Raw genomic sequence first — 10,489 nt, forward strand, 5'->3', positions numbered from 1 at the left:
GTTGTTCATGAATGTTTGATCTTATTATTATCTGGTCCAACTTTCCATTCTAGACATCTTTGTTCTACTAATATCATTGCATTAATAAATATGATTATAATAAATATTAGAAATAATAAATATTTTTATAACTATTATTAGATATGATAAATATTATTATTTATTAATTTTAAATATTTATTATTCATTCAATAAATGACTAGCTATTATGGGCCAGGCACTATTCTAGGTGCTGAGGATATCTATGAATAAAATTAGTCCCTATCCTCAGGGGCATTATACATTAGTAATTCTTAAAATTATCTTTCATAATATGAAATATTTCAAACATCTAGAGAATAATATACCAGACACCCGTGAACCTCTACCCATATTTAATGAATATTAACATTTGGCTCCACTTTCCTTACATGGAGCACACAAGGAAAAAAATTTCTCAAAAAAAAAAAAAAAGGAACGAGAGAGTGGGTGATCTTCTTGTGGCTGGTTCCTAGGAGGGAGAAACATAGGGGCCAGGCGGGCACAGGCCTAATTTGAACAGATGCTTCCTCCTGTTCCTCTGTCTAGTTGCCCCCACCGTGAAGATCACCACCAACCCCCCTGGGGTGTACATCCACATGCCTCGGAAAGTGAATCTTACTTGCCACGCGAGCTACTTCTACCCCTCCCCCCTGAACCTCATCTGGATGGAGAACGGGCACAAGATCCAGACCCCGGTGGTCCCCCAGGCCACAAGCAACCCAGATGGGACCTACTCTCTGGAGCACACGTGGCAGGCAGAGGCCAAGCTGGACAGGAGTGAGTTTGCCTGCTGGGCGCTCCAGGATGAGCAGCCCGCAGTCCGGACCAACATCACCCTGTCCAGGCTGAAGAAAGGTGGGTGCAGCCTGTCGCCCAGCCGCCTCTGGGTAGCACGGCTGGCAGGGCCGGGTATGAAAACTCGGGCCATCTGCCTGAGGTGTAGACAGTAGTAGGTGAGGGACTCAGAGCAGCACTGGATAAGGGTAAAGAAACGGAGGACGCCTTGGGTCGGCGATAAAACTCTCAGGCATTCACCCCTAAATTCTATTCCTCTTTCCCTCGTCCACACCCTCCCCAGAAAGAAAGAGTGGGACTTTCCCTCCCGGATTCTATGCGTTCTTCAGGTTAAAGCTCTCTGCTAATTTAACACTTGATTACAGAAAACGGCCGATTATGGGCTCCTGGGTGCCAACGTCCCTTCTAGGAAGGATTTTAGTCTGGTTCAGCTGGTAATTTCTGGAAGTCAACTTTAATACGAGGCCAGAAATCTTGACTCTGGTGGGAAACAGGGTGGGTGCCAAGTGTGAGATTCTCATTCTCTCTGCTACTCAGTTTGCTTTCCCTTTCTCCTTTCTCTGCCTTCCCCCACCCCTGACACCCCCCCCCCTTTCCTCATTCTCTTCCTCCTGCCCCCCTCCTTTTCCTTCTTTCGCTCCTCCTCTTCCTCCTCCACCCTCCGGTGCTAACCCTTTATTCCTCGGTATCTATCTCGCTCTTTATGTCCTCGGGTGATTTTTTCCACTAGGGGGAGCTGCCCGCTAACTGTTCAGACCCACAGACGAAATCTGGTTTTTTTGGTCTATCTTGAATCAGTTTGGGAGAAAGAGAGATGAACGGGAGGGGATGGGCAGTAGAGAAGGGCGTGGAGAGAAGGGAGGATTATGATTGGCCAGGCCTGGGCCAGGCCGTGCTAAGCCAGTGTGGACTGACAGCTCTACAGAACCACGTGGAGTGGGGGAAGGACAGCTCCCTCCCAGAAGTAGGAGCGTCTGTGCCTGCGTGCACGTATTATAGCCCAGCCACTAAAGAGAAAGGGTGCGCAGGACGCAGAGCTGGCAACACATCTTCACAACAAGGGCTTAGACTCGGCACTCTATATGTGTCCCGGACAGAAATGGCCTTTATCTGTGTGCTGTAAGAATTCTCAGGAGGAATGGTCCCCTTCACCATTCAATTTCTCTGTGCCCCCTTTTTTTTTTTTGTAGCAGTGCAGCAGAAATAAGAAAAACGTTCACCCAGAGAGATATACAGATCTGGGTGAAAAACTCAAAACTGGGCCTTTCTGATCAGAAGCAAGTTACATATTTTCTGTATTGACTCAGTTTTTGTCCTGGTTTGTTTTTCTCCTTCACCAGCATGCAACGTACCTGGCCCAGTGCTGCAAGGTTAACCCCCTGAGAACATCACTTTGATTCTACCACTCCCCTGGGCAGCGCTTCCCAGCACCCTGTGGCTTACAACAAGGGAGGGCAACTTCTTTTCCTGGCATTTGGTGTTAACATACCTCTGCACCTACACTTCCTCAGTCTGGCCCATAAAACCCTTCCTCAGCACCCTGCCCCTCATACGCTCCCAGCTCTGTGCCTCTGTTGTTTGGCTGACACCTGCAGAGCGCTCACTGGGCACCAGGGGTCCTCACATACCTTCTGTGACCTAAGACAACCGGGAAAGGCAGCAGAAGGGCCAAGGTCTCAGGCATCTCAGAGATGAAATTAGAAGGCAGGATTGTCTCTTGAGAAATTCAATGTGCTTTTCTGTATTTTTCTCTTAACATGCTGCCTGAGAATACAAACCTTAGTGTTAGCTCAAGTGTCTTCTCAAATCAACCTTAAATACTCTATTTCTGGTGTTTATTTCTTCTTGAATGGTCATATCTGCCCACATCATTCAGTTCTCACAGTTTAAGTTCTCACTTAAACTACGGGGCCTCCTGCCAGCCCCTGATGGGGAGTTATCAGTTTGTTCCTCTCCTCCACGGTGAGACCCTCAGCTCTTGAAGCAGACACTGGCTCTTAGGATTGGAGGTGGCCAAGTTTGGAGTCCAGCGGATCAGTGTCACATCACAGGGCTGCCAACTGATTATCTGGGATCTCAGACAAAGCACTGCCCTTCCTGAGCTCAGTTTCCTCATCTGTACAAATGCCCACCTCAAGTGGACCTGCTAGGGATTTCCTTCTTGACCCCTGCTGGGCATCAGGACTATGGGGCACACAGCGGGTGCTCTATAATGCCTGTTTTGCAATCTCCGTGGTGCCCAGCCCAGACCTTGGAAAAAAAGTCGGAAAATATTAAAATTTACTGATTATTATGGAGTCAGCTATGGAGAAGTAGAGGCAGCTACTATGTAACAGAAAGAGCCTTTGGATGGGATCAGAACTCCTTGGTTGGAATATGGTTTCTGTTCACTGTGAGGCCCTTTGGTGAAGCACTGATTGTCTCCCTGAGCCTTTTTTCCCCTGTTAACATTAGAAATATGATTAATAATGATTTTCCGATGGTTATTATGAGTATATGAGGTTTGACAATTAAGTTCGCGAACTTGTTGCAACGATGTTGCTAACCTTTTTTGATGTCAGAGAGATTATTTATTATGAAATTGTACCAACTGGACAAACAGTTAACCAAGTTTACTATTTGGAAGTGCTGCAAAGGCTGCGTGAAAAAGTTAGATGACCTGAACTTTTCTTCAACAATTCATGGCTCTTGCATCACGACAATGCACCAGCTCACACGACACTGTCTGTGAAGAAGTTTTTAGCCAGTAAACAAATAACTGTATTGGAATACCCTCCCTACTCACCTGATCTGGCCTCCAGTGACTTCTTTCTTTATCTGAAGATGAAGCAAATATTGAAAGGAAGACATTTTGATGACGTTCAGGACATCAAGGGTAGTAAGATGACAGCTCTGAAGGCCATTCCAGAAAAAGAGTTCCCAAATTGCTTTGAAGGGTGGACTAAGTGCTGGCATGGGTGCATAGCTTCCCAAGGGGAGTGCTTTGTAGGTGACCGTAGTGATATTCAGCAATGAGGTATGTAGCACTTTTTCTAGGATGAGTTTGCGAACTTAATTGTCTGAGCTTGTATGATGATAGACCACTTAGAAAGTAATTAATATGTGCCACATGTTCTCCACTACTTTGCTTAATTTATTAATTAACTCTGAAAATTTAGAATCATCTTTATTTTGCAAATGAGGAAACTGAGGCTTAGAGGGTTGAGTTACTCAGGCTCACTGAGTGAAGGACCTGGGAGTGCAAACTTGGGTTAAGTGTGACCCCCAAGCCTGTTCTCCTAACCACTTCTCTGTGCCACCTGCTTTCATATGACCTGGCCTTGAGCAGTGAGGCGCTCTTCCCTTCTCAGGGACTGAGTGCAGAGCTGAGCAATAGTCACAGCACAGACCCTGGGGCCAGACTGCTTGGCTAAGGACTCCGGCTCTGTCACTGACTAGCTGTGGGCCTTGGACAAGTTACCTAGCCTGTCTGTGTCCTGTGTCCTCATCTGTGAAATGGGGAGAGTCGTAACTCCCACATCCTATGGCTGTGGTGAGAATTCAGTGAGTTAGGCAGAACCCATCAGCTAGGTCATGTGACATGGGTGTGGCCGTGAGGTGTGGGTGACGGTTGGACTCCTTATGTACTGTTGGTAACCCTGTAGTTTTATCATCTGACTTCTGATACCAGCTTCAGAATTGAAATCCTTTTAGAGCATAACCTTTAAACCTTATGGACAAGGAGGCAATGCGGCTTCTTGACTGAGAGACTGAGATTTGGGCACCTTCATGCCTTCTCACAGGAGGGGTGTCTGCTTGCAGGCAGGAGCGCCTACTCTCACATCTTCCAAGGGCCCCTTCAGCGATCTGAGCCGGGCACAAGCATCCAACTGACGTACATGTCCTCCGGATTCCCCACGTCGCATGTCACAGTGACATGGCGTAAAAACAACCACACACTGCTGAAGCCCCAGCGCGAGGTCCATCTCAGTGGAGATACCTACAACGTGACCAGCAGTGTGCTCATCCCACTGCAGGCTGGCGATGTGTTCTCCCACGTCCTCTGCCAAGTCCAGCACAAGTCAACCGTGGTTTCCCAGCAAATCATTCGCCTGGACCAGTACCTCCGTGGTAAGGAATTTCTCTTTGTTCAGCTGGGTTAGTTGGGCTGTGGATGTCTAGGTTTCCTCATCTGAAAAACGGCATATCCCTCACTTGCTTATGGCAAGGATTCAATGAAATGATACCTGTAAAGTACTGAACACATGCTGCTTAATATTAACCGTGCAGAAGTGGCAATTGTTGTTGTTATCATGCATTATTATTATTATTTATATTGCCTCTCAGAACTCAGTTTTCGTGTCTGTAAAATGGAGACAAAATACCTTCCAGTAATAAACAATAAATGTAATTTTATTATTATTTTATACGAAAAGGATGTAAAGGTCTTTGAAACTTCCAAATTTAAAGGACTTTTGACCATTACTCATACCTGGGCAAGGGCCTAATTTTTAATCTGAAATGTTTTTGTTGATTTTCCCAGCCTGGACCAATGCTTGACAGGTCCGTACATTCAGTGAGATTATAACATATCATGCCTAGAAGGAACCTTAGTGATTGTCCCATTGTTCACGACAACTCTAAAGCCCAGAGGAGGCAAGTGAGTGGTTCAAGGCTGCACAGCAGTACAATTAATTCCTTAAATGTATATAGGACTTTCAAGTGTACAAAACATTTTCCTCTTTATCTTGTGTGCTATAATCATGGGAGTAACCACATCATTTTACATGGATAAAAGTATCGATACCAACATTGTGAATGAGCACAGCCCACAATCAAAACACATATCTGTGTGGGATGATTTATTTAACGTGTACAACTGCCCTGTACTGTTTGTCCCATTCATGGTTTATGGAAGGAAACTAAGGTTCAAAGACGTGAAAGCTGCCCCAGGTTGTAAAGCTGGTGCGTGAGAGGCGTTTGACATGAATTCTGGTTTTTGACTCTGCTACTTAGCAGCTGTGGGATCTCCGGCTAGTTACTGAAATTCTTTCAGCCTCAGTATCTTTGACTATAAAGTAGGAAAATGCTCAGACACTTATCTGAGTGTTTATTATATAATTCCCTGGAATTGCATAGAGAAGCAAAAACCATAGAAAATACAAATATTCACAAATGAATTAATTATAAAATGAGCCCCCACTCAAAACCCCTCCCTGCTCAACACTGCGTGCATCTTAGGTTGGGTTTCCTGTCACAGAAATAACTTTGGGGGTGTCTTTATTTGAGTACCCCCTGAAAGCAATGTCTGCAACCAGAACTTGGGTGCAGGTGGAATAAGGGACGGGGAGAGTGAGCCAGGAAAGGAGGGACACCCTAGAAAAGGGGAGGTATCGAACTGCGTGTCCCTGTGGATGACTGAGGCTCAGTGCCACTGGGAACCCCGTGAGGAACTGCATGGACTGTTTCTCAAGATTGTGCCATGAAGGAGGGGAGGCTGGGATATGCCTGCGTGGGCTGAGTGGCATTTCATGGTCATGGAGAAACCCTGAGGCAACGAATCAGGAAGGTGTTTCAGGAATTTGAGATGGGAAGTGGCACCACCCAGCACCACTGGCCTGAGATCAGTCGGCTGGCGGCGGTGATGTGGCGCCCAGAAACCCTCTGCTCTAGGAGGTGGGTCTTGCCATCATGGAAGTATGACAAACATCAGATCACACTGTGCCCACAGAGTCTACATCCACTGCAACGTGAAATCAGAGATCTAGCGAAAGTTATTTTAAGAAGTTGATGTACATGATGTTGAGGAACTGCTGGTTAAAGATGGGAAAAGAAGAAGAAAAATCTATGATCCTAATGATTCTGTGGCTACTTCAAAAGAGAACACTTTGATTGAAAGAGGCGCTTGTGAAAATTGATAGAACACTCAAATAATTTTTCAAAATTCCCTGTTAGCGATTGTGCTTGAATGTGAAATTTGAAATGAAGGACTTGTTGATACTATAGTATATGTTTTTGGGGAAAAAAATTATGCCAACTTCCTTATACTCCCAACACTTGTTCCTTCTAAAAGTTGGTGCAAAGTTTTAATTATATTTTATATTTAATTTAAAATATAAATTAATACAATTATTTTTATAATTGAAGTGTTTTTCAAGATGAAGTTTCAACCAATTTCTTTTTTTAAAGGTTGAAACACTGTTTAATTCGTATTAAAATACATTTCCCCAAAGTTATGTATAACAGTTCACAGCACTTGTAAAGCTCTTTCCAGTTTATAAAGTACTGTTACATGCCTCATTTAACTTAATCTTCACAGTAAATGAACAAAGCAGATTAATTCCCATTTTGAAAATAAACAAACTTAAGCATTGACAATTCCTATGAAATTGAGCCCTGATTTTGCATAGGTTCCTCCTAAGTGGCTTTTTATTTTGTTTTCTGACACCACGTAGCTTTCTGTGTTTATCTCATTTGGTTTTGTGAGGATTAACACTGCCATTCTGTTATCATCAGCTGTGCTTGGGTCTCTACCCTCCCGACACTGCCCTGGACACCATACAGCCAGGAGAACTCACTTGTGGCTTGAATGAGCCACCTGAGCTTCCCTACCCTTATGGGTCCTTGAGGCCCTTTAGAGCCCATGACACTTGCTTGGTGGTACCTTACCCTGAACTGTTCTCCATGGGTAACCACTCCAATTACTAGGCCTTCACTATCCCGGGTCTTCCTTTCTGAGCGTCCTGCTCTTTGCTTGGTATGAATCCCTGCTTCTGTGCTGAAGGGGAAAGACTAAGGACAGATTGTGGCTTTCTGGGGATGGCGTCTTGCCTTACCTGTCCCACCCATTAGCATCACCATTGATATAATTTGATAGATCGAGTTGGGTTGAGTATGCAGAAAGGGTATTTTCAGGTCAGATGCTCTTAGTTCCTTCAAATTGCACTAGATAAGGTGTTACTCTCTCTACCCTAGACCAAGAGCTGAAGTCTGTCTTATCTAGCCCTGTGAGAGCTGATCTGACCTTAAACAATTTCATAATTTAACAGTCTTGGAAACAGAGGGTAAATGACATGTACAAGGTCAAGCAATTGGCTATGTGCAGGGACCAGAATCTGGATCTCTCATCCCTTGGTTTCGTGTTAGAATCACAAAGTGCTGTGTGCTCATATGAATTGTACTAAAATATTTCATGTTTTATAATATTTTTAAATCCTCCATATTTCCCTCATCATAAATACATTCTATTGCACAGCTGAAAATCTAGTTGAAAAAATTCTAGAAGTCGTTATATCAAAATTTTAGAGCCAGGAATCTTAAATGCCTTATAGTCTTATAGTTTCAGTCAAATAACATAACAATAACACATACTGCCTCTGGTATGATCCTGGCCACTTGTGACCTTGTGCAAGTTGTGACTGGCAAGCTACTTAACTTCTCCAAACTCATGTTCCCTTCTATGTAAAACTGTAGTATCTTTTAGTCATAAAGATTAATGAGTGTATGAATCTTCAAATCTTAGAATTACCAAGTCATAGATGAGCCAACTGGTTCATAGATTCTTAAAGGAAACTCAAATTTCACCTTTCCCTCTTTAATAATCATAGAAAAGAAAGTAAAGATTAAGATGGCTTTATCTTTCTCATTCATTCTTTCATCCATGCGTCCAGGTATGCAGGCATCCATCCAAGCATGCATTCACGCATGAATTCACACCCACTCATCATGCATTTACTTATACACGCATCTGGTAACCAATAGCTAAATCCTTCTCTGGGGCAGGCCCTGGGCAGATGGCCCCATTCTCAAGGAGCTCCCAGGCTCCTATGGTGGACTTCCTACAGTAATTGTCTGCTTTCTCTGGGCTGTGTCAGTTCCCCCTGCAGTGACAATATCCCAGGCTTTACCTTCCTCGGACTTGGTGGCCATTACCTGCCACGTGCAGAGATTCTACCCACAGAGCGTACATCTCACCTGGCTGGAGAACTGCCATAAATTCAAGGGAGCTGAGCAACCCACACCCAAGCAGAATAGTGATGGAACCTACACCCTGGAAAGCTTGCAGTTGGTGAACGCGTCACTGCAGGGGTCTGAGCGGGTTCTCACCTGTAAGGTGCAACATGAGGCACAGCCTCCTATCCAGGCCAACCTCATACTGTCCACAGCAGTGCGTGCCACCTACAAGCCCATTGGGAGCCCAGGTAAGCTCACCTCCAGTCCTGTGAGCAGCTGGGTCACCTCTGTCCCCTGAGTGGTTTTCAAAATGCATTGGGAGAAGAGGGGTTCATAATCATTCGAGCCTTGTCCGACAAGATTCTGTAATTCCTTGAATAACCAGAATGGTTTCTGGCTGTGGCTAACTTTATTTATTTTTTATTTTAATTTTTTTAAAAGGTTTCTTTTTTTTCCCTTTCTTTTCTTTTTTAAAATTGGGGAATTGGGGAAGGGGAACAGTGTTGGGAAATTGGGGAGGGAGACCAGCCAAGTTGTTGTTCTTTAATAGTAGTTGTGGAGGGCGCCAGTCGCCATCTGGCTGCCCGACGGCAGCTTGTGACCTCTAAGCTTAAGGTGCTGTGTTCAATCTTGAGGGTGGGCGTAGCCACCATCCCATGCGGGAGTCGAACCAGCAGCCTTGTTGTTAAGAGTGCACAGTCTATCCACTGAGCCATCCAGGCAGCAGCTCAGCTCAAGGTGCCAAGTTGCAGATGGGCGTAGCCACCATCCTATGCGGGAGTTGAACCCGGCAGCCTTGTTGTTAAGAGCATGCACTCTATCCACTGAGCTATCCGGGTAGCAGCTCAGCTCAAGGTGCCGAGTTCAGTCTTAGTTGCGGACGGGTGTAGCCCACCATCTCAAACAGGCAACCTTGCTGTTAGGAGCATGTGCTCTCACCAGCTGAGCCATCCTGTCACCTGTTGGCAGCTCAGCGGCAGCTCAGCTCGGGTGCAGCGTCACTGGCCCATGTGGGAATCGAACCAGCAGCCCTGTTGCTCAGAGCTCGCGCTCTTAAGCTAACCCTTAACCAACTGAGCCATTCGGCCGGCCGCTTGGCTGTGGCTAACTTTAGATGTGGCCATCCTGAAAGTTTTTTTTTCATTTCTGAGGGAAGAGCAATCTTCCCAGCTCAATCTCCTTGAAACTTCATTAGAGAGTTCTGCTTACGACACTCACTGATGATTCTGAGATGGTCTTCAGCAATGCTTTCCTATTAAAATAGTGTTTTGGGTTATATGGAGATTCTTTTCCATGACCAAATATAACCATATAAGCAAGTCTGTAAGACTTGCCTGAACAACCTTACCCCGGGGACCCCATGATGCCTGCTCCAATGGCAGAGCTGGCTCTTCCATTTAACTCTTGCACAGGTACTTAACCTCTCTGTGCTTCAGTTTATTCATCTGAAGATGCGTCTAATGTAGTATAGATGAGTCTAGTGAGGTTTCCAAACTCGTAGAGTCCTTACGAGGAGTAAATGAATTAATTATGTAAATTCTACATGTATGTCTACCAAAAATGTCAGCTACTATTATTTTGTTTGAACTCAGACAAAATTATTTAAAAATTTAGTTTGTAGTAATTATAGCTTTATAAATTCAGGCAGCTGAGTCAATTATCCTCTCGGAGCCTCAGTTTATTCATCTATAAAATGGTGTTAATGATACCAGCCTCCTAAAATTGTATTAAAGATTAAGTG

General features: G+C 44.7%; 1 protein-coding gene across 1 annotated transcript in view; it reads left to right on the top strand.

The window, feature by feature from the left end:
• The first annotated feature begins 542 nt into the window (after positions 1 to 542).
• Positions 543 to 10,489, top strand: part of LOC109384396 (signal-regulatory protein beta-1-like) — a 17,973-nt gene continuing 8,026 nt past the window's right edge. The window contains exons 1-3 of the mRNA XM_019645707.1: positions 543 to 876; positions 4,618 to 4,926; positions 8,670 to 8,996. Of these exons, the coding sequence (XP_019501252.1) occupies positions 618 to 876; positions 4,618 to 4,926; positions 8,670 to 8,996 (895 nt within the window). The 5' untranslated portion in view covers positions 543 to 617. The remainder of the gene's footprint in view (positions 877 to 4,617; positions 4,927 to 8,669; positions 8,997 to 10,489) is intronic.

The sequence above is a fragment of the Hipposideros armiger genome, unplaced genomic scaffold (assembly GCF_001890085.2).
Source record: "Hipposideros armiger isolate ML-2016 unplaced genomic scaffold, ASM189008v1 scaffold_94, whole genome shotgun sequence".
Lineage (NCBI taxonomy): Eukaryota > Metazoa > Chordata > Mammalia > Chiroptera > Hipposideridae > Hipposideros > Hipposideros armiger.